Here is a 23,896-nt window from a genome sequence, read left to right on the forward strand (position 1 = left end):
TGATGCACTACTTAGAAAGTTGTTAAGTATCAGTTAGCCAGTGGGTCTATAGTCATGGACATGGAGTAAAGGTGACATCTAGTGGCCACACATGGTTTACCAACTTGTTTAGATGCTTTTCCTTCCCTAACCATCAACAGTTCATACCCAACTACTGTACAGTTTTCCTTTAGGGTCCCTACTAGATATTGCTTTTTGCTGCAGGATTCACTCTTCATAAAATTCAGAACAAAGTAATTGACTGTATCAACTCCACCACACTGCACTTCATGTACTGTAAAACTGGGCAATCAAAATACAAATCCTTCCCCCTAAGTTTATGGGACTCCAATGAGAAAAAAAAATAGTGGAATGGTAACTGGGCCCTCCTCCCTAGGAAAGGTATTACTCCCATTCCCCAAATGTAATACCTACTGTATGAATTAGAAGATGAGCAATGCAATGAGCTGGTACTTGCGATTAGATAGATAGATAGAAAACAAAAGAATGAGCCATTGCGGGAGAAAATGAAATTTCAGCGTTTACAATTCTAGTTCTATTCCTGCAGCAGACCACCACACACAAGGAAATGGAGCTACTTCAGATAACTTAGTAAGATTTGTCACATGTATTTGAATGTGAACGCAGGGAAGTTGAAAGGGAAAATGGACCCAGAACAGCCTGCCTATTTAGGACTTCTGACATTAAGAAATATGAATTAGTTTGGGGTCATCAATTCTGTCTTAATAGTGAGGCCACTTCACTAGGCTAGATTATAACACTGATAGACAATGACCATCCTAGGGCATTAAGCCATATCAAGCTGCAGATAATGGAGCAGGGATGACATTCTTAATAACCAGAGGTGCCAATGGAATTTAGCAAGGAAGTGTTTCTCCTAAATTCTTCTTCTCTCACACAAGGCACAGAACTGCAAAAGTATCAGCAAGTGATAACACTGGTTCACGCCCTCCCCACTAGGGGTAATTTCAGTACCTGGCAGTATACTCCCTTGCACCTCTCCACTGCTAAATCTAGAACAGGAGACAGCTGGTGCTGCTTTGATGTAATCACATGCAGATCTGAGCTGCAGCTGCTCTTCTGTGCAGGGAGATATGCACTACAGGCAGTGGAGAACGGTACATCAGCACTCTGCCTCACGACAAGACAAGGATCACACTACCAATATTTATACGTTTTAGTAAATGGATTGCCAGAAGGGAGGGAAAGGAGAACACATGGATGCAGTAGGAAGGCCCAAGATGTCACGGCTTGGCAACTGACCAAGTGTTAGTTACTTGTGTCAAAAATGTATCTCAAGGGGGTGGTCTACACTGCCACTTAAATCGATTAAGTTACATCACTCCGGGGTGTGTAAAAAAAATCCCGCCGAGTGACATAGCTTACATTGACCTAACATGGTGTCTACACTGCTTTACTTTGGTGGGAGATGCTCTCCTGCTGACTTCCCCTTTCCGAGAGGCGGAAGGTAAGTACTGAAATCAATGGGAGAGTGCTCTGCCATTGACTTACTGTGTCTTTACCAGACCTGCTAAATCGATGCCGCTGGATCAATCACAGCAGCGCCTATTTAGCATACCAGTGTAGACAAGCCCTCAGAAATAAGACATTGCAGGGAGGACAAATTTGTTGTATTTTTGTCTAACAATAATCAGGATTACAGTGGGGGAAGGATGTGCAGACAAAAGCACACTGAAGAAGTTAGCAAATGCTATTTTTGGTCTTTTGACGCACTTTTTAAAAAACAAACTGCAAAGGAGTCAATTCACCTAATCAATTGCATTTCCTTTGGCTATTAAATGAGGAACAATTACATTCAAGATACAAAGCCATCTATTTCTGCTGCAGCAGACAAAGGTAGAAGCTCTGATTACCTGAATTATTTCTCTGATTGGGAAGCCTAATGTGATAATACCTCTTGCAATGTTAATACTAGCACCTGATACTCTAACTTGGAGAATAGGAGAGCTGTGAAGAAAAGAAAAGAAAAGAAAAGGTCAGAGAGTATGAAGAGAAAGTTTATCCTGCTAGAAACAAAACTGCTCTTTAATCATAAAAACAAACATTGCATTCACCCCAGAAAAGCAAAAATTCAGGCACCTGGAAATAATTAGAGTAATGGATGTAAAGATGAAGGAAAAAATGGGGCATGACCCCCACTTTTAAAGTTTTCTCATAATTTGGTGCTACGCAGCCCCACTTGACAAGTTTCCAAAGCTAACCCTGAATCCATAACTGTCTGCATATGAGTTGCAATCAAACATCAAAAAGGGACCTCAGATGAGCTAAGTATGCAGCATCAGGCTTCCCAAATAAAGAAGTCTGATCCCATACAGTGCTTTCTATGGACCCGTCTGTGCAATAACCCAGAACTGCAGGGGTTTTTTTGTTTTAATAAATAAGACCTTTAATCAATGCAGAATTTCCCAAATTATCTGTTCCATAAGCAGCTGTGGGAAGAGACCGTTGTTTAACCAAACCAACCACTATTCTAGGGTTACAGCTGTCATGTTTCTAAATTAAGGTGTTTTGTCTGGTTTAAATAACAAAAGTTAGCTGAGATGCAATGAAGTGTTTTTATTGCAAGCACGGTGAGCAGGGAGTGGATTGCTTCTCATGTGGAGCGTGACTGAGGGCAGATTTCAATCAAACCCTTTCTCTAAAGCCCATTGATGTCAGGTGTACATCATTTCTGCCATGTGAGACATTTTCTTGGGAATATACAAGTAATATTCCATGTATCCTGAAAGGTCTTCAATAGTCACATCATCCACATAGGCCCTTGCTTGCTCAGAGCAAGATCGTGGAGAGCTTGAGGGAGTTCTTGATGGCAAAGGCTGGGAGTGGTCCTCAGCAACTGTTCTTTCCGGTGACAATGGGATGGTGTTCTGCAAGCCGGAGAATTTGTACACTTCCATGTCTTGCCACTGCTTACACTGACAGGCCTTGTCCATGCATGCACATGGCTTACTCTTGTTTTGTTTGGACACTGACTGGAAGTCAGAAAGATCTGTGGTCTTTAGACTTGCTTTGGACATCAGAGAAACAGCAACAGAAGAGTTTTCCTGTTTGTTCTCTTGCACTGGCTCTGCAAGAGAAGCCCCCGAATGCTCAGCACCAACTTCCTTGTGGCCAGCACCATCAAGAACAAGACTGGATCGTTCATTTGCACTGAATTCCTTTGGGATTGGCACCCTTAGCCCAGTGCTGTTGTCCGGAGTGTCTATCTGGCTCTTGTGTACCAGATGGCTGCACACAGAAGGTGTTTTTGAACTGCAGTGGATAAACTTAGGAGGATGAAGGATTGGAGACTTAGAACGCCTCCGACGCTGGGTTCTCACTGCCCCTCTTGAAGGTTTCCTCATAGACCTAGCAGTACAAGATACACAAGTGAGTGTTTACTCTATAACCAGGAGCAAGTACTATTTTCTTTCTGTGAATCAGAGTAGGAAAATTATTTAAAAAGCAAACTCCTCCACTGTACAGTAGAGCCTCCGAGTTACGAACATCTCAGGAATGGAAGTTGTTCAGAATTATGAACATTTCAGAGTTACCAACAAAACATTATGGTTATTCTTTCAAAAGTTTACAACTGAACATTGACTTAATACATCTTTTAAACTTTACTATGCAGAAGAAAAATGCTGTTTTTAACCATCAATTTAAATGAAACAAAGTTTCCTTACCTTGTCAAAGCTTTTTTTTTTTTAAATTTTCCCCTTTTTTTAGTAGTTTATGTTTAATACACTACTGTACTGTATTTGAAAAAACAACAAGGAGTCCGGTGGCACCTTAAAGACGAACAGATTTATTTGTCCATAAGCTTCTGTGGGTAAAAAACCCACTTCTTCAGATGCATGTACTGTATTTCCTTTTTTTTGTGTTTGTTTTTTTTGTTTCTGCTGCTGCCTGATTGTGTACTTCTGGTTCCAAATGAGGTGTGTGGTTGACCCATCAGTTCATAACTCTGGTGTTCATAACTCTGAGGTTCTACTGTATTTATATTACATTTTAATGAGTGTCAGTAGCATCCACTGAGCTTTACAAAAAACAGTTGTACAAGATTGTACGAACTAACTCAGACAGACATGATACCAGTTCTGGTAAACTAAGGTGTGGAGCTAGCACCCAACAGATCAATGTAAGAGAAAGAATAAAGGTGGTTTTAAGGAGGAGTCTGAAAGAGGTGAGGGAGGGTACTAAGCACATGAGATGAAACAACACTACAGAAGCCACATGAAAATAGTAGCGATTCAAGAATGTTTTAACAGCAGTTTGAAAATGTAAAGTGCTGCATAAGCACTAAGCATTGAGGAAACAAAAGGCAAAAGATTCAGAGAGGGGTGCCTTAGATGTGTCTCTATGTTATGATGCCAAATGATCCTGCAAGAAAGGAGTCATTTTAAGTCATGAATCATTTCCAAGTACAGCAGCTTGCTGGATAGGTTTACACTGCTCCTGTTCCTAATGTTGGTGTGGCTGCAGCATTCAGAACTTCACCCACAGTTCAGAGGTGTTTCACTTTGTACATTTAGAAACAGAACACCAATGACATGGGAGTGAGGGGAAAGGGAGAACAGGCATGTTTGTTTTAAAAGGGAAACTAAAAAATGCCACTGCTTGCATCCGAAGAAGTGGGTATTCACCCACGAAAGCTCATGCTGCAAAACGTCTGTTAGTCTATAAGGTGCCACAGGATTCTTTGCTGCTTCTAAAAAATGTAAAATTTTTGTGAACAAGTCTGTTTAGAATCCAAAACCAGTAACAGAATTGGGTAATTAGAATTAAAATAATTCCCGTTCATTTAAAAAACAGTTCAGCCAGTCTCAGGCTGCCCTCTGCTTACCCATGCCAGGCTTCTTTAGATGTGCACACATTCTTAGGTTTGGTTTCATCTGTAGCTGTTCTAACCAGTGCTCTTGGAACTGAGCCGTCACCCACAGGAAGAGAAGCAGTGGACCTGAAAGAGGAACAGAAATACAATGCCATTAACTGAAGAAAATATATATTGCAAAATACTGTGGAGAGGCTATGAATTTTCTCTCCCAAAACCCACAGCCTTCTGTAACCAGAAATGCCTTAAGCAAACTGTTTGTAAATGGTCTCCTAAAGGCTTCATTGAAGCACCAAACCAGGAAAGACAGTGTGCTAGTTCATAACTCAAGTGTTAAAAATTCACAGTGAATTTTCATAATGAACCACCAATATGTGAACATACATCAGTTAAGTAAGCATATGATGGTAATGCAGTAACCTGTGTCCTTCCTCACCCTACTATTTGTTACACTCATCTGTTATATCACATTATGTTTAATTTTGAAGTCTAAGCTTTGCCAGGCATGGATCATGGTTTTTCATTTGTCCTATTACGTTCCTAACACACCTTTTGGCACTAAAATTAATAAATATTAAATACGATTATAACAGTTCCAGTCAGCCTTATTTACCAAACAATACCTTGTTGCAAGCTGTTAGCCAAAACAAGACCTGCAATTACCCATTAACAGGGGGCAAGAAAACACCAATAAATATACAATAGAGAATAATGTATATGAGCCAGTAAGTCTTTTCTATGGCTACATTCTATAAAAATGCTCAGATATCACATAGTTATAAAATGGGTTAAGTGTGGGCAAACAGCATTACAACCATGTTCAGGCAGGTGAAAACGGTTTTAAAAGTAGATTACTAGCAGTGGAATGGACAGGGGCTTATATAATCCAGTTTCTGTCTGAAGTTTGTGTGTTGCGGCTCACTGCTGAAGACCAGAAGGAAGTAAAGTTAGATTTAACCACAGCATTGCTCCCATGACCAATGAATGAATGCTTAAAACCCATGTTTTCTGAATCCACTAAGCATACAAATGGATTAGTTTTCTACAGAGAGGTTTTCAGTATGAAGAATCTCAAAGCACTTTACAGATTGGTTGAACCTCAATCAACTATCAAGGTGAAATGCAGCAGCTCTCAGTGTACAACACTACTGTACTAGGAGGAGACATGAGAAAGCTTACATCACTCTGTGAGTTTTTACTAACTCAAGTCTACTTCAGCACCATTCCTTGCATATTACTAAAATACTTAGGCCCCTAATGCAAAAATGTGAGTTTAAATGCAGGGAAAATCTCCCCACAAAGTAGAATTTGAAGACTCTGTATGATTTGGAATATATGAAATAGTAAGCCTGCTCCATTACCCTTTCTTGCTGGATGACTTCCACTTGATACTCTGCAAAAGCAGAACCAGTTGCTGAAATAACATATCCAAAGTAACTTGGTGTAGAGTCCAGAATAGGAAAGCCATGTGTACTTCAAAAAAATTAAGTATGGAAGTCCAATATGATTAGCAAAAACACCAAACTTAAGATCTTTAGAAGCAATATTATAAGTCTCCTTATATGGAGCAAGTTCCTGGAAAAATAGGACCAATGCACAGTTGAACAGCTTTCAATGAAAGTGTCTGCATAGAATATTCAAACTAAAATGGACTGAGAGCAAGTAAAGAAAAGGTCCTAGAATGGGCACAACCACCTACAAGTCAATTTCAAGAATACTCTGAATAAGCATTCTAAGGGCAAGAGACACAGAGGCATGTTCCATAGCACAACAGGGGCTGAAGAAGCATTATTACATCTGAATATAAAAAAATCTGGATAAACAAGTCCAGGATAGGGATGACTGGAGCTATTTGACTTCTGCCTTATGCACTTGATGGTGTGAGAAGAATGATGAATATAACTGAACAAAATCTTAATAGAAGAAAATCAATCCGAGTAACAGGGTAGAAAAGAAGATTCTGTAGCTGAAAGGACAAAAATTGCTGGTGTCAATTACACTTCTGTGAAAATTGGGCTGAGGGAGAGGGGGTGAGGAAAGGATGTCCACAGAGTTTCTCTGAATTTTGATTAAATGCTTAGGAGCATTATACAGATGCAATTTTTAACAAATAATTGGAACGGCAGCTGATTAACTACTAGCTTTTAAGCTGGACCTATACACAACAGCCTTAAATGGAATTTTTCCTAGAGAAACAGACTCCAGAAAATACCTAATTTTTAGAGCCACAAAAAAAAAAAGTCCTAAAGCCAGTCTTTCCTAAATATAAACATTCCTTGGATATAAATAGACTGTTTAACTGGAACCACACTAGTCCTTGTGTACAGGGAAAATGTTAGCTACAAAAAAAACTCTTCTCCCTATTGTAGGTTTGGCCAACAGAGCTGAAAGGTTACAGTACATTACATTCTCAGAGCCTTGGCTTCAATAGAATTTGAAGATTTACTGGCCTCCCAAGGCCACATTTTTAAAGCTGCCCACAGTCTGTACACATAACTACAATTGTGTATGCACTCAAGGGCAAATGCAAATTAGGCCTGAAATTCTGAAAGTTTAGGCCCATATCTATCAACCTTCTGGAAAGTCCTGACAAGTCAGGTCAGGAAAGCACACTCCCCTCCTCTCCCACTAACTCAAAAGACTGTTCATACAGTTTCATACTGAGTTGCTCATTCAACTCTCATGACAGAAACCAATTAACCTGGAAGAGAAAATGGGCAGTAACGGACAAGGAGGAGAAGGTGAAGCATGAGGTCAGGTAAGAGTATAGCAGTGGGGAAAACAAATGACAGTGCAATAGCTGAAGGCAGTGAAGAGATGGGTTTTGAACTGCATTTTATAAGGGAGTAGGGAATCACAGTGAAGCAGAAGGACCAGGGCACATCCAAGGTAGTCAGTGGAGGGGCAGTAAGGCTTTACAAGAAAAAAATGGCTCATTTAATGTAAAGACCAGTAGGACTGAACTAAAACTGCTTTAAGATGAAGACTACATATTGGCAACCTAAACTATTTAGCTCACTTGACAGATGTAAAGCAGCTCTGAGCTGTTGCCATGACATTTGAGACTAGTAGGAATTTATGATGTAGTAACCTCCACTTAGTAACAGCAGTGAATCACTCTTCCCATTCCTGTGTCATTCATCACTACTATGTCCTTCAGTTTCCATATATCCAATCCATGGATCATTCATCTTTACTCATAAGGCACTTTGGTGGAAAGTCCAAGTATTATACAGCTCCAAGCAGCAGTGTTTGTACAAGGACTTTGATATTTTAAGTTTACCGAAGTGGCCTTATCCTTACGTATTTTGGTCCTCTCCCAAACATGGGAAATAAGAATACTAGGTATGTTTTACTGTATTGCACTTGCAAAGAAAACTCCTTGTGGACATTATGTTTTAACTATTGTTATAATAATTCACTCCTAAGTACTTTGAAATGAGGGTAATACCAACATTTATACAGACAGAAAAAATTGGGTACAAGAGCTAATAGGGGAATACAGTGAGTGTCACAGTCAGGACCGGAATGCAAGATGAGAATATATAGATGTGTGACATTTCTAATAGGATTATTTTCAGACTCTTTAGTCAGTTGCAAATGTTTGATCTTTGAGATTAGGAATCATTTAATTTGATTAAACAGAGCCAGCACCCAACTTCAGATTTTAAATGATAGAACTAACTAGTTAAAAATCAAATCAGAAATCATTGGATTAAATATGCTTGATATGTGCAGGGTGTTCATTTATTTAGGATGCTCCTTAAGTGTCAAAGTAGGACATCACAAATCCATCCCAAACCCCCATTTTCAGAGAGTTGTAATAGTCCAGAGTATCCTTTCAGGTTGAGGGTTGAACACTTTGGATTTCAGCCAGCCAGGGAATTATTTTGCAACACTTGCACTGAATTGGTTCAGACTGGAAGTGGAGGTTTCCTGTGAAGTGAAATTCAGTCCTTACACCATGTCCTGAGCCCAGGACAGTTGACATGTAGAAAAGACCAAAATATTAACATTCAGAAAGAAGCTCCTCTTTCTACTGTAACTGCTATGAACACAGACCAGTCAAGGTGGGAGAGATCACATCATCTCTTAGAGCTTACTTTACTGGAAAACAGTTGAAACATATTGGAGAGAGGGGCATGTGCATGGAAGGGGATTATCACACATTTCTAGTGAGCCTGGTCAATTGTATTGAAAGACCCTGAATATAGTGGGGCTCTGCAAGGCTTCCAGTGTCACCCTAACCATCTTGAAACTGAGGCCTTGTCTATATTTGGATTTTAACCACCTGTTCAGTTGCTTTGGTGCAAATAGCTTGTACAGGAGTTATTTACACCAGCCCAGTTTACATTGTTTTCAAAACAAGGAAGGCTGCATCCCTGCAAATCCTGCTGCTCTGGTGTAAACTGTATGTACATTAGGCGTTTGCACTGGGGCAGCTACACCAGTGGCTGAAATTCCATTGTAGACCAGGTTTGAGTGTTGAGACTTGATAATCGTATTGAATGTTCTTTTATGAAGTAGGAAAGGGTTGCCATTGTGAGAATGAAAAGTAGATGGACAGATTCTTAGTACTCTAGTATCGTGGAGCAGTGAGTCAAGTACTGCACATCAGATCACTCAAGTAAGGAGAAAATATACACAACATCCTCCCTTTCAGTGTTTGTTATAAAAATGGCCATTCCTGAACACGAGAGTCCAGTGGTGGCAATGCTGGATTCCTACATCACCTCACCAATATCTTCAATACTGATGTGGAAAGACCACCTAACTTGAGGCGGGTAAGAAGGGAGTCCATCTCCATGGTTGGCCTGTATTGCCAATAAATACTACTTACATTAGCAGCGGTCTAATAATGTGTATGTGTCCTCTGATAACCAAGGCTCAGCCCAAATTCATTTAATATGGGCAGCCAATTGACAGCTATCAAACAGTAGCCATTTTTGGTCCCGGCTAGCCCATGCTGGACTTGAACCAGAAACTTACATGGGAAGTAATCTGTATCCCATTTACTAATCCCCACAGCTAAACAGCCCTCTGATTACAAACTTAAAAAACCCCAAAAGACTTCAATTTGTTATGCTACAGTTAAGCCTTCCACTATCTAATTATTTGGTATCTACCTCAAATACTTCAGATTTGTAGAGTGGTTCCCCTAGCAATTCACCAGTCATATAGGTTCTCATTACCTCATTATATGCTTGCTTACCCTGCTGCATCAACTCTTAGCTTTTTGAAAGCTGTCTGAAGACTTTCCTCTTCTCCATCCTTAGCTTCTGTTTTCATCCTTGGCACTGTGGGTGCTGACAGAGTTAACCTATGGTGCTGAAAGCAGAAGGTGAGTGTTTGAAAATAAAATGGAGACAACCAGCACGGTGTTCAAAACTTTACTATAATGACCTATCATCATCATAACTCAAGAAATAAATCCCGAGCAGTAAATTGTAGCATACACACAACCCTGATCACTGTACTAAGACACTTACATGAGATGATTCAGAAAGAGGAGGAGATATGCAAGAATGATAGAGCCATCATCATGTATAACAGCTCAGATAAATAAAAACCTTTACAGTAAAATAATTTGGTGTCAATTCTGAGCCAAATGGGGGCAAGGGATGGGATAGATCTCTTCAATGGAGGGAGTTTTCTATAGATTTCTATACTTACTTCTACTGTAACCAAAACTCCACTCCAGAAACAGTAGAGCCAGGGGCAGCTCTAGGCATTTTGCCGCCCCAAGCACAGCAGGCAGGCTGCCTTTGGCGACTTGCCAGCAGAGGGTCTGCTGGTCCCGTGGCTTCGGCGGACCTCCCGCAGGAAGCCGCGGGACCAGCGGACCCTCTGCAGGCATACCACCGAAGGCAGCCTGCCTGCTGCCCTCGCGGCAACTGGCAGAGTGCCCCCAGTGGCTTGCCGCCCCAAGCACGCGCTTGGTGTGCTGATGCCTGGAGCCACCCCCAAGTAGAGCAAACAAGGAGGGCCAGCATCACCACACCAAACTTTCTGTGGGCCACTGTTGGTACAGTTTGAGAATCGCTGCCCTATGGTACAGTCTTTGGGGTTTTGTCCTGTTTTATACAAGTAAATTGATTTGGTTTCCACTATTTCCTTTGATGACTACTCCACAAACCAGGGATATGTCTACATTACAGCAGCACAATTATGGGGCTACAGCTGTGCCAGTGTGGAACTATAATGTAGTGCTTCCTACACCCAACAGAAGAGGGTTTTCCGTTTATGTAGTTAATACATCCCTCAGAGAGGGTAGCTAGGTTGACGATATAATTTTTCCATTGACCAAGCTGCATCTACACTGGGGGTTAAGGTCAACCTAACTACAGTGCTCAGGGCGGAAAACTTTTCACAGCCCTGTGCAACACAGATAGGTTGATGTAATTTTTAAGTGTAGACCAGGCCTAGATCCCAGCCTCAAAAAGTTCTAACAGGTTTTCAGGCCAAATTTACCCTTTCTTAATTTCAGTTTTTTGACCCTTGTTATATCCAAGCATTTCATACTAATTATCTCCTCTTGGATGTTTAAGGCCCAAAAACTATTTCTAGACTTGTGTCCCTTACTTCTCGTGCAACTGGCTGTCAGTTGGCCTAGCTGAACGTCAATCCTCTCTCGATCATTTTAACAATCTCTGTTGCCTTTCTCTAGCTCCTTCCAGTATGTCAATATTTTACTGGTAGTCAGTTGCCCAAAATCAAATTAGTAATTGTTCCAGTGCTTTCATCAGTTTAAAACAAGCTTTTAACATCTGGAGTTTAAACTGAAGTTTTCTTGATTGGTAAAGGAGTACTAGACCAGTAAGTATGATTAAAATGATTCTTTTAATTTGTAAGAACTCCATATACTCCCGCGGGCACAGACACTGTCTCCCAACTCCTTATGAAGTTGCTCTTTGATATGACAGATATAAATGGAATATTGCTCACTACAGAGCTGAGTTCTCAAGTCACTAGAGAAATAGATGCCTAAGAGCAACAGATATAAACTACCATTATGAAGGCTAATTAATAAGGGCTATTAAATCAAGCTACCAGTACACTACTACTTATATTGGTATTTGAATAGAATTCCTTTAGCAATTGTACTAACTCTTTGATATGCTGGAAGAGAGAATAAATTTAGATGAAAGAGGGCTGCAGCTAAATAATCACACAGATTCTCAAAAGACAAAATGAAATGTAAATATGAAGGGTAAATTCTGTTACCTGAGAATCTCATTTCTACCTGGCCCCCCTCAGATCTCCCAGCTGATGTGTCTGCTGCTTGCTCTGCAATGACTTCATTCAAACGTATTCCTTAGCTGCTAGTTGGGTGCCATTATGACAGATTCATCTTTCTGGATGTGTCATAATGTGTTTGACGCACATACTAGGAACTGAGTCAGGCAGCAAGTAAACACCAGAGACAGTGGTTGAATACAATACTGGTCGCTGATGTTCGTCTGAGCAGATCCCTAAAAAATTTCAAATGGAGCTGCAGACCCCTTTGGAAAGCTTAGGCATAGTCTGTGGACCCCGGGGCCCGCAGACCAGAGGTTGAAAACCACTGTTCTATTTCATCTGGAGACCAGCCTCTGAAGAGTCGCGTGGGGACACTGGACACGAAAAAGTAAGGAGTTTGTAAGTGAATAAACTCGGAAACGAGACATCAGTTCGCCCGTCCCCTGAGGTACAGAGTCTAGCCCGGCCTGAAGGAGGCGCAGACACTAATGAACATCAGCGTTACCTCTAGAGCCAGCAGCTGCCATGAGGGCCCAGCGGGAAGCGCTTCTTAAACCCGACTCGTTCTTCGCCCTTGGCCGGCGGCACCCGCCGGGAACTCGGTGACTGAGGTGCCAGCCACACCCCCGGCTCCGGCCCCGCCCTGCGCTCCCACCCCGCAGCAGGGACCGGGCTGCCCGGCCGGGCGGGGTGACTCAGCAGCCACGGTCCGGTCACCCGGAGGAAGCCAAGCGCTGGGGCCAGCCGGGGGGCACCGCTCGGTCAGGGCGGGGAGGAAGGGAGCGAGGGCGGCTCCCGGCGGGCTGGGGACGGTGCTGTCCTGCCGCACGGACGCAGCCCGCTGGCCCGGGGGAAGGGGCAGAGCAGCCGCCCGAGAGGGGGCACCTAGCGGGGAGGACGGGCCGGGCGAAGGGGGAGCGGGTGTCCCGCCCAACGCACTTACCGCGCTCAGCCCCACAGGGAAGGAGCCCGCCGCCGCCCCGAGACGCAGCGGCTTCTTCCGGGGCGGGGCGGGGCGGGAGTCGCCGTTCAGGTCGAATAACCCGGATGAGAAAACCCTCAGCACCAGGAAGAGAACGGTGACTGGCCAGTTGCACGCATGCGCCCTCCGGATCGCTGGGCGCAGAAACACAAATGGCGCATGTGCGGCCCCCTCCCCCCGCCGATAGTTCTGCAGGGGACGCGGCTGCGCATGCGTCTCGGCATTCCTGCTCCTCGCGTGTGCTTACGTCAGTTCCTGTTGTTTTTATCCCCTCTCGGCGAGCGAGTCGGAGGCCTTCTGGTGAGTGACGCAGCCGGGCGGGGAGGGCCTGTCTCTCTCGCTCCCCCCCTCCCCGGTCTCCGCGCCCTTTCTCGTGGAAGGAGGATCGGGGCCGCGCGCGGGGGTCTGGGACGCGCAACCCCAGAAGGCCCGGAGGTGACCCGGCGGGGTCTCGTCCGGGGCAAAGGGCCGCGCGGGCTGTGAGGGGCTGTGAGGGGAGCTGCCGCCGCCGCTCAGGGTCTCCTAGCCGGCAAGCATCGCACTCAGGAGGGGGCAGGGAACGGCGCCCCCTCGGCTGCGGGCGGCAGGGAGCGACCACAGCTCGTCTGGCCCGCTTGTCTTGGCCGAGCCCCCCGTGTGCTCGGCGCTGTAGGCACACCGCTAAACGGCGGCCGATCCCTTGCTCTGCCCTTCGGTTCGCGCAGTGGGCCTGGCAGCAGCGCGCTCTGGCATCGCTTCCCCGAGCCGGGCCCCTCTGCGGCTCATTCCTCTCCAGCGCAAGGAGAGACACATGCAGAGAACAAGGGGAGCGGGGAGCTGCTGCTCTTCATGCAGCACCGGGCCAGGATCGAAGGGTCTGTGCAAGTGAGGCCTGAGCTACACACGGGGGTTTTGCAGTGTAACTCTCGGCTAGGGCTCTGGTTTTTCATGACAATAATTATGTGGGTACAAGCCCTAGTGTAGACACAGCTATACCAGTATAATGGTGCCTTATACCGATACAGGTTATTCCCCTTCATATATGTGAATTGGGGCACATCTTCACTGGCAACGTTAAAGCGCTGCTGCGGCAACGCTTTAACGTGGCTTGTGTAGTTGCGGCACCCGCACTGGAAGAGAGCTCTCTCAATGCTCTAAAAATACAACCTCCACGAGGGGCGGGGCTCCCAGTGCTGGTGCACTGTCTATGCTGGCACTCTACAGCGCTGAAACCTGCAGCGCTCGGCACGGGTGTTTTTTCACACTCCTGAGCGAGAAAGTGCCAGTGTAGACAAGCCCTAAGCTATACCACTAGGCAAGTTTGTACTGATATAACTGTGTCCACAGGGAGGAGGATTGTACTACTTAAGCTATACTGGCTTCGTTAAAGCAGTACCACTTTTCTGTGTAGGAAGGCCTGAGTCAAATTTGAAACAAAACATGTATGTATAGGTGAGTGGGAAATAAAATCACGCTTTTTAGAGAAGGCTGTGTGGAAGAGTCATTGTGGGGTTCGATGTTTGTGTCTCAATGACTCCTAGTCAAGTGTGGCCTTTTGGACTTGTAACGTGAGTGTTGGGGTGGATGTTTCCTACGTGCCAGTGCCACAAACTCATCCAGGACTGAGTCAAATCAGATTGCTGGTTATGGAGATTAAATTATGCCTTCATGGACATTAGTGTAGCATCATTATCTTGGGTTGTCTTCCATGGTTTTACATGCCCTGAGGACACAAATTGAGCAAGCAATGGGAATGTGGTTAACAATTTGTTGATGCAGGGGCTCCCAGAATAGGATCTCATTTCCTCTCCCAGAGCTGTGCAGAGCTAACTGAAGTAAACAGTAATAAAAATGTGTTTTTGATAGAAAACTAAGCATGACTGAATATACACAGATCTATAGGGTAAGAAAATGGCATTTTGTTATCGTTTAGAGAAGAATCACACTTCACATTGTTTCATTTTCTATTTGGCTATGAATATTTTTATCACACCTTTCTACTTTGCAGATATATATGACATGATACAATGGTGATTAAACTGTAAAAAACCTAGATAGGTACAGTGGAAACCCAGCAATACAACAGGTGCACATGCTGAGAACACTCCCCTTGAATACATTGGGGATGACATGCTGAAGGACAGTGCAGCTGTCCAAAAAGCATGGTCGTTAGCATTGTATGGCATGCAAGGTTTTATTGTATCTGTTAAATGTAATATATTTACAACTGCTTATTAAATTGAAATAGTTGAGTTTTCACTACAGAAGGTGGCAGGTTGTTGTCACCTACCTTCCTGTCTAGTCCCAGATCTGAAAGTACATTGCACACCTTTAAAAGGCTTAAATAGCCTTTGGGATGCTGTTGAATCAGGGCAGAAAGAGAGTGGCAGCACCTTGCTCCAAGCCAGGAATTTATAAGCAGAGAGTACAACTGAGGCATTTTTGTCCTGGTTCAGCTCTGAGGTGACTAACTTTGTCTTTCTACTTCCACCCTGATTTGTTCTCTCTCCTTTTTCCTGCATGTCTTTTTGCCATTTAGCCAGTTCTGTATGTGCGCTATGAACTGCAAAGGGAAATGTACCCAAGCAATTTGTAAGTTTCACTTTGCAGCCTATGATGCACATAGAGCAGTGTTTCCCAAATGGTGGGTTCCAACAAAGTTCTAAATGGGTTGTGAACCTGGTGCAAAGGGGAGACTCGGAGGCGGAGGGTTGGAAAGTGAGCCCACCCTGCACTCACCCCAAAACTGTCCCCTAGGAGTGGGCCCAATTCCTTGCTCCAGCGGTTGTGACATGATGTTTGGGGTCGCATTGCTACTCGGGGATGGTTTGGCCAAACCTGAGTGGCACTGCAATCCCATGCACCAGATCACAACACCCAGAGTGGGTAACTGGGCCAAGTCCGTGGGACAGGAGCAGCCACCGGTATGTGAGTGCAGGGTGGGCTTGCTCTCCAACCTTCCCCCAGGCCTCCCCTCCACACTAGGCTAAGATTCGGGTTGTGGGGCCAAGGCAGAGGTGCTGGTGTGGGTGGTTGGTGCCTCCCAGCAGGGTGAGGAGGCCTCCCATTTTGCCCCTCCTCCCCCCAAATAAGACCCCTGAGTCGGTTGCGAGAAAAAAAAAGGCAGTTGGTGGGTCACCTGAGTAAAAAGTTTGGGAACCACTGACACAGAGCATGAAAGAATAGATATTGGAGAACACAGCTCATGTCTGAGGACCCAGATCAAGGTGCTGGTCCTTCTGCTGTAGTGGAAGGAAGTGATCCTTTGATATTTGCTCTTAGACCTATGGGAGAGCTCCCCAGTAGCAGTGGGGCAGTGTACAGAAAAGAAAATCCACCTAGGACAACAGATAGCAGTGGATTCTTAAAAGCGTTATGATCCGCCAGTTTCTCAATAGCGAGCACAATGCTCAGCCACCTCCTTAAGATTCAGACTGCAAAATGCTTTCATTTGTTCTCTATAATCTTTAGAGCCCAGGACTGATTGGATACATGTACACAGAGGTACTTTCTTCCAATGTGGGCTTCCAAGCTAAGTGTGGCAGGGAGGAAACCTGCCTTCAAGTCAGGGATCAAGTTGCAAGAGCAATATACAACACTACTAACTGTTTAATGGTAAATATTCTACATTCTGCCCGTCCATATAATTATGCTGTTTATGCCCAACACTTCAATTCCTATTATTAGGGCCCAACTAATTTCACAGCCATGGAAAAAAACATGTCATGGACTATGAAATAAGCCTGTCCCTGTCAAGTCAGATTTCCCCAAAATAAGCCAGGCTGGGGAGGGACAAGACTTGTACTTCTCCTGCACGTATGTTATCGGAGGGAGATCAGATCTATCTCCACAGGCAGTGCAGAAGTGAGTACCCCCTTCTGCTCCAGGCTGCCACCCCTCCACGACTCCTGCCAGGCTTGGGGCAGCCGGGCTGAGGGCTGCTCCCCCCTCCCGCAGCTCCAGCCAAGGCTCGGGACTTTGACCCCCTGTGGCTCTTGCCTGGGCTCAGAGACCTGGGCTGGGGGCTGCCACCCTCAGACAGCACCAGCTCAGGGCTGCTCCCCTTTCTCCCCCCACCCATGGCTCCTGCCCAGGCTTTAGGTGCTTAAGCTCGGGGCTGCTGTCTCCCCGCCAGTGGCTTCTGCCGGGGCTGGGGGCACCCAGGCTGCAGCTGGGACTTGGGGTTTCCACCCCCTGTGGTTCCAGCCCCCACAGCTCCTGTCAGGCTCAGGGCTGCCTCCACCCTCTCATGGCTCCTGCCTCGGCTTGGGGACCTGAGATGGGGGCTGCCACCCCGCACAGCTCCAGCTGAGTCTTGGAGCTTTTGCCATCCCGGCTCCTGCCTGAGCTCCAGGCTTCAGCTCCCCCACCCCCACTGGCTCCTGCCCGGACTTGGGGCTGCTGCCCTCTCCCCCACCCCCAGTGGCTCCAGCTAGGACTTGGGGCTGCTGCCCCCCACAGCTCCTGCCTGGGCTCCAGGCTGCCAAGGCTCAGGGCTTCTGCCCCCACTCCTAGCTCCTGCCTGGGCTCAGAGCTTCCGCCGTGTGGCTCCTGCCAGGGCTGAGGCACCCATTTTTCAAATTGTCCGGGGCCCATGCGTTAATCCATCACTAGCCTTGACTAGCAGCTAGGAGCACCCGGTTGGGGTGCTTCCAGCAACACTGGGGAGATCGGACCTACTTCCACCTCCAGGAGCCTACTCCAGCTGCAGGAAACTCCGCAGCACAGAAGTGAGAGTGGCAATCCTGTTACCCCTCTAGAACAGGTTGGGACCTCCCCACAATCCCCTTTTGGATCAGGACCCCCAGGGTTACAACACTGACATTTCAGATGTCAACATCTGAAATCATAAAATTGACCGATTTTAAGACCCTGTGGCCGTGAAATTGACCTAAGTAAAGCCTGAATTTGGTAGGGCTCTACCTGCTATTTATATCTCCTTCTCTAGGCTAGTTGTGGCCCATCTAAAGTAACAGGTTACAAAAGCAGTACAACTCAATTAACTGTTTAGTCTCTAAATCCTACACTCCTGTCTGTGGTGTAGCGCTATAGACTGAAATTAACTCTTCTCTGTATGATTTCAAGCAGATAATATATATACTTTTTATAGGCTTCGCTTCACTTCTCTTACTCTTTCTCGGTAGCTTCTCTTTACCTTATTGACACAAAGGTTCCTCAGCGAGTGTTGGTTCAGCATGCTGACCAGAAACTACTCAGTAGGGCTGATTGAGGTCAGTGTCCCTTCTGTCAATGACAAGTGCCTAAGTGAAATTGAAATGCCAGTGTTACTGTTTTATAAACTAGTACCAACTGCCAAAGTACATCTTGTGTTAAAACAGCGTGTAGGGACGTGGCAAGACTTAGATTGTAATTCTTCAGGGCAGAGGTTGTGTCTTCCTCTGTGTTGTGAACAATGCTGAGTACACAGTTCATGGTGAACAAATAATATTAATGGAATGGTTTTACTCTGAAGGCAATGGGACTGACACTAGAGGAACGAGCCACCATGTTGTGTTTCATTTCAGTTGTGTGGAGTTTTATTCAGAGACCAGTAAGTCTTCAGTTCCCAACATCAAATCACAATTTGTATTTTTCAGTGCACACTTCCATGGCCCAATCAGTGTTACGCTGACAGCTCATCAATGGACTCAGAAGATAAAGACAGAGAGGAAGAGAGTCTGCAGACAGCTTTCAAAAAGCTAAGAGTAGATGCAGCAGGGTAAGTGAGCTTGTAGGAAAGTAGCTCAGTTTGTCAAGTTTTAATAAAATGAAAAACACTTTGTACTTCCATTGTTCAATGCTTTAGAGGTATTACCTAAGCCTCCAATCTCCCCTCAGGTAAGTAAGGGACATAAAGGAGTCATTTCAATGACCACTGCAATGTCATTACCTCTGGGGTGGAAACACATGTTTAATCACAGGGTTTGTGTACTGATGGCTCATTAGACTTCTGACTGGCTATTTGCATTTACTGCAGTTGAGAGAGTTAGGCAAACAAGGCATTTCTGGTAATGGAATTGTATGCTTGCAATTCTGAAAAACAGAGCCTAGAGTCCTATACAGGAGTTGCCTTGCATTTCATTCCTGTCTGAGAGGAATAATGGATAGGTAGCCTCTTAGCTTCTGTTGCCACATCTCCCTTCCTTCCCACTGGCTCCTTGGTCTGCTGCTATAGACATCCTGTCCCCCTGTTTTCAGTGAAACCATAAGTCTCTGTTTAGCAATAGACAATAGAAATTGGACCATGGATTTACATCCCATTACCATTAACGTAGCCTTCTGAGAGGGGTAGGGTCCAACATCAATATGGAGACACTTTGAGACATATGTTGTGGCACTGTCTTAATGTAGCATTTTTCCTCACTCAGATCTACCGCATCTCTATCTGTGGATGAGGGAACAAGTCTGAGAGCACCGATAAGAACAGCTATGGATGGAACCAAACCTCAACCTGTCTGTGCCAAAGAGACTTGGCATGGGTAAAACACATTGTTAACCGAACTGTATATTTATTCCTTGTTAATTAGAGATCATGAAAACATGCATAACATCATTTCAGACATCATTTTTGTTTATAGGAACCTTAACCTAGAGTTCATCTTGATTCTTTTTAATAGCCTTTTAACAAACCCTTGAAGCAAATGCTGTTTGATTGTCTCCCTTCAAGAGATACTAGTATCCATGTGTGTCACAGTTACTGGGCTAACTGCACCTCTGATCACTCCTGATGTTTTTGAGTAATATCGTCCTTCAGCTCTCAGGTCTCTAGCTGCTGCCTGGCTCTGAGTCGAACTGTGTGATTCTTCAATTCTCAGACTAGGCTTTGGGTATCAGTCCCCTGGTAACTGATTGCCTCAGCAGATCTGATATATTTCCAGACCCTGGAATTCTGTTCCTTCTGGGGCAATGACAGAGGTAAGCAGTGACCAAACAACCTCTTTAAAGCAAAGTATTAGTTATTTAGCACAAAAGTGTTTCATAGAAAAGAGATCTTAAAAAAAAAAAAACAATAGGACAGACTGTACGTATATCTAGCTCTACCCATTAAGACTTACCACTTCTTAGATCTGGGAAGACCAGTTCCTTCAGACTTCTCCACAGAGCCTGTCTGGGACAGCTTGTCTCCTTAGACATCTGCTGACCAGAGACAAAACAGAGGAGACAGGATCCCTGATCCTAACACCATGGCTCATTGTCTTTCAAGTATGTACCTAGATGTTCTTATCTGGGAAGCCATTGTTTTGCTTCCCTGTTTGTTCTTCCTACAGCCTCTATTGAAGCCAAGCATTATGGTGTGCAATAAACATTCCACTATCCCAGTAAAAGTTTATACTCTGTCAATAACGAGGTTACATATCAATACATTTCTGCTCCTACAATATTTATATCAATATTCCATATCAACTCCTCTTCTGTCATATCAATTACATCCTCCTGAGTATCGGTATCTGTGACAATTGTCATCTCAGTCCTTTCCTCTCCTTTCTTCCACCCAGATCCTTACATGTCCTGGATGATCATTTTGTAATTCAATATAAATGAAATAAAACGCAGCATCATTTCCTTTTTCCTGAGTCTGTTGCTGCTTCCCTCAACAGCAACTTCAAAACCTCCTCAGCTTGGTGTGTTCAGTCACAAAAACCATCCTACAGCAGGAAAGCATCCTTCCTTTGGGGTATCAGCTACCTCACAATCCTCCTTACAATCTTCTCTAGATGCTGTTCTCCCACTTTCTTCTGCTTCCAGCATAATCTAGGGTGGAGGGAAGGTCAGTTCTCTCTCCCCATCCCCTTTTATTTAACCACACAAGAGTTTAATCACAGTACTGGCATTTGTAGCTATTGTGAATGTGCATTCCGAATATCTCTTGTCAATTCTCTTCTGTGATTTAGTCTGTTGAGGGTGTTCAGATACCAGTGGAGTGCTGGGATTTTCTGTAGCTGTCTAGATAATCATCATTCAGAGCTGATACTTGACACTGTCTTGCTGTAAGTGAGGTCCTGTTTTGGAAAGCATTAGGCTCTGGAATTGAGTTCTGAGTAACCTAATTGTTCATATTTTGTTCCCTAACAGGTGTGTGAGGAAGCCCACCAGGGGGTCATCAAGAACCCAACGTCGCAGGCGTTCCAAGTCTCCTGTCCTGCATCCTCCCAAATTTACCTACTGCAGTATGAAAGCATCTTCTGCCCGCAGCCAGTTGAAACACAAAAGTCAGCCAGACACTTCAAAGAGTAATATCAGCTCAGACATTTGTGTTGCAGAAGAACCATGTACAGGGGACAAGTATGGTTCCTGCTTTAATGCCAGTGATTGCAGAAGAGCCAGAAATGAACCTTTGGGAGCTTCCACAACTGAACCGCCTTTGGAGAATTCAAGAGAGAATTCTGCTGCTGTTTCTTCGTCCTTTGAAACCAATCTGGATTCTAGCCAGCCTTCAGATTTCCAGTCATTATCTGTGCTCAGCGATAGCAAGCAGTGTCCTTGCGAGGACAAGGAATGCCAGTGCAGACAGTGGCAAGACATGGAAGTGTACTCTTTTTCTGGCTTACGGAGCGTCCTGTCGGAATGTGAAAAGGCAGTGCTAGAAGTCCATTCCCAGTCTCTGCAGAACAAATCACCCTCTGGTGTGGCTTCGTCAGGTTCTCCCCGATCTTGTTCTGAGCAAGCTCGAGCCTTCGTGGACGATGTGACAATTGAAGATCTTTCAGGATACATGGAATATTACTTATATATTCCCAAGAAAATGTCCCACATGGCAGAAATGATGTACACTTGACTACAAGGAATCCATGGAGAATCATGGGCTGGAAATTCAGTAGTAATGAGTGGATGAAGTGCTCCCTCAGACCCAGGGATGGGAATTTGGCCATTCTCATTGCTGTGTATTTGATCAAATGTTTCTTTGCACCATACAGTGTAGTTTTTTAATAAAGTGAAAAACAGACAACAGCCTCTGAGCTTAGTGTTTAAAAAGAATGCATTAAACTCCAAAGCTCAAAGAATTCATTGTAGATCAAATAAACTTCCTCTATTCTTTGGTCTGTGCTGTGGACATTTGAGCTGCCTGTACTGCTTTCACTATATGTCTTAGAAGAATAGCCTTTTATGATTGAATCAGGGGATTTGTGGTGTTTGGGAGATCCTTTCTCTTTTTAACTGCAACATACTTAAGACAAAGTAGGGCCCAGTAACTTAAAGAAACAATATGTAGCTAAGGGTTCTGTCTTAAAGCAGCCCACTTGTGTGGGAAGGCTAAGTAAATAATCTGGGTGGTGGGCCAGGGTGTCCTTCATTGCTGAATCTGAGTATTGCATAGATGGTTCCACTTGAAGCAAATTTGGAGGCTTCTTCGTCACAGCTATGTTTAGAAGTGTGGACTGTAATAGAGCACGTTTCTGCACCCTATATAATAATATTAGCTCTTTCATAGCACTGTTCATCTGTGCATGTTAAAGCGCTTTGCAAAGGAGGGGTAAGTATTGTGTATTTTATAGATGGGGAAATTGAGGCAGAGAAAAGTGAAGTGACTTGCTGAAGGTCACAGTGCAAGCCCATAGTAGAATTGGCAATAACTCAGCTCTGAATCCCAATCCACTAGGCCACACTGCGTTTGTAGGAGAAAATCAGCTCCTGTATACATCAACTTATGGGTTTTTCCTCATTGGTTGCTTCTGGGCCAGTGTTGCCATGGGCAGAGAGGCTGGAATGGGGCAGAGACTATATACACATCATACAAACTAGATAGTGTAGGGCAATAACACTGAAGCTGAATGAAAATTTTCTATCAAAACATTCTGTTGGCAGAAAATGGCACTTTGACTAAACTGAAATTTTCACCAAAAAACACACTTGAAAACTGAAGGGTCTGTGTGTGTTTTTATGTTTGTCAAAAATAAAAAACTTTGGGGGGGAGGGGGTTAAATGACCAAATGACACCCTCCCTCCTCCACACTCCCAATCTATTTTCATCTACTTTTTTTCACGGCAAATAATTTCCCAAGCCCGCTCTGCACTGAACACCAGCTATAGGCCTGTGATAGAAGGGCCAACGGCCTGCATGTGCCCTGCCAAGCACTACTGCAATCTCTGCTTGTAAACCTCAAGATCAGTGGGTAGCAGGTTTGGGAGCTACTGCAGTTCCTTTGCAAATAGGTTGTAGCAGGTGTATGTGTCTGTACTTGCATTCTGTGCTGCAGAACCTCAGTGAGAATTCCCAGATAAAATCTACATACATCTGGAGTTCAGGTTGAGTATAGATCAGTAATTTTATGGGTAAATATATTACAGGGATATTGTAATTATCCCCAAAACAAGCATTGCAAATCCAAGAAGTTCAGAGTTAATGCTTTTAAAAGAAATCCAAACGTGCTGCAGTCTGGAAACACACTGCTAAGGCACCTAAAGAACCATAACTTTTCCTGTAGTGATTGATTTTATTTAGCGTGTGCAGTCGTCTAGCCAAGTGATGGCATTTTCAGTGGCGTGATGCAGTTCAGATGTTGAACCTAGTCAGCAGGCATTCTTCTCAGCAGGGGGCCAATGGATAATGTTCATCTACAGGGAATTCCATGAAGAAATGCCCTCTGCCATTTCCTGTTCTCAAGAGGAGTGAGACTGCAATGCTGTCATTAGCCAAGATACCCTCTGATAAAATGGTGAGTGCCTGCCATTGAGAGAGTTGCCCAGCATGTTAACAAATCCATATTATAAAGCATCCATGTGACATGTTTTCTAGGCTATGCCTGTATTCCCCTTGAAACTGGTATTCATTGTCTGTGACTCACAGCAAACAAACAAAACCCCACTCTCCATGTACCAGCAGGAGCACTGAGAACTGGCCAGCTGTTCCATTTTCCCTGAAA

At 44.4% G+C, this 23,896-nt stretch overlaps 2 protein-coding genes across 11 annotated transcripts; one reads left to right on the forward strand and one right to left on the reverse strand.

Moving 5' to 3' along the window:
• Positions 1 to 1,961: 1,961 nt before the first annotated feature.
• On the reverse strand, positions 1,962 to 13,174 carry OSER1 (oxidative stress responsive serine rich 1). Of its 4 annotated transcripts, none has more exons than XM_044985435.1 (4): positions 13,017 to 13,174; positions 10,047 to 10,162; positions 4,847 to 4,960; positions 1,966 to 3,369 (listed from the first exon to the last, which is right to left on the reverse strand). In XM_044985435.1, the coding sequence occupies exons 2-4, from the start codon at positions 10,121 to 10,123 to the stop codon at positions 2,676 to 2,678; spliced, it is 885 nt and encodes a 294-aa protein (XP_044841370.1). In that variant the 5' UTR covers positions 10,124 to 10,162; positions 13,017 to 13,174; the 3' UTR covers positions 1,966 to 2,675. The 4 variants fall into 4 exon arrangements, with proteins under 4 accessions (XP_044841372.1, XP_044841370.1, XP_044841371.1 ...); XM_044985436.1 differs by lacking the exon at positions 13,017 to 13,174 and adding an exon at positions 12,579 to 12,717; XM_044985434.1 differs by lacking the exon at positions 13,017 to 13,174 and adding an exon at positions 12,059 to 12,228 and having other exon boundaries at positions 1,967 to 3,369.
• Positions 12,254 to 21,981, forward strand: LOC123348094 (oxidative stress-responsive serine-rich protein 1-like). Of its 7 annotated transcripts, none has more exons than XM_044985430.1 (5): positions 12,254 to 12,461; positions 16,506 to 16,649; positions 18,632 to 18,753; positions 19,403 to 19,513; positions 21,108 to 21,981. In XM_044985430.1, exons 2-5 carry the CDS (start codon positions 16,527 to 16,529, stop codon positions 21,808 to 21,810), a joined length of 1,059 nt encoding a protein of 352 aa, XP_044841365.1. In that variant the 5' UTR covers positions 12,254 to 12,461; positions 16,506 to 16,526; the 3' UTR covers positions 21,811 to 21,981. The 7 variants fall into 7 exon arrangements, with proteins under 7 accessions (XP_044841365.1, XP_044841366.1, XP_044841360.1 ...); XM_044985425.1 differs by lacking the exon at positions 12,254 to 12,461 and adding an exon at positions 13,158 to 13,355; XM_044985427.1 differs by lacking the exon at positions 12,254 to 12,461 and adding an exon at positions 13,869 to 13,919.
• The last annotated feature ends 1,915 nt before the right edge of the window (positions 21,982 to 23,896 follow it).

Source organism: Mauremys mutica, chromosome 13 (genome assembly GCF_020497125.1).
Source record: "Mauremys mutica isolate MM-2020 ecotype Southern chromosome 13, ASM2049712v1, whole genome shotgun sequence".
NCBI lineage: Eukaryota > Metazoa > Chordata > Testudines > Geoemydidae > Mauremys > Mauremys mutica.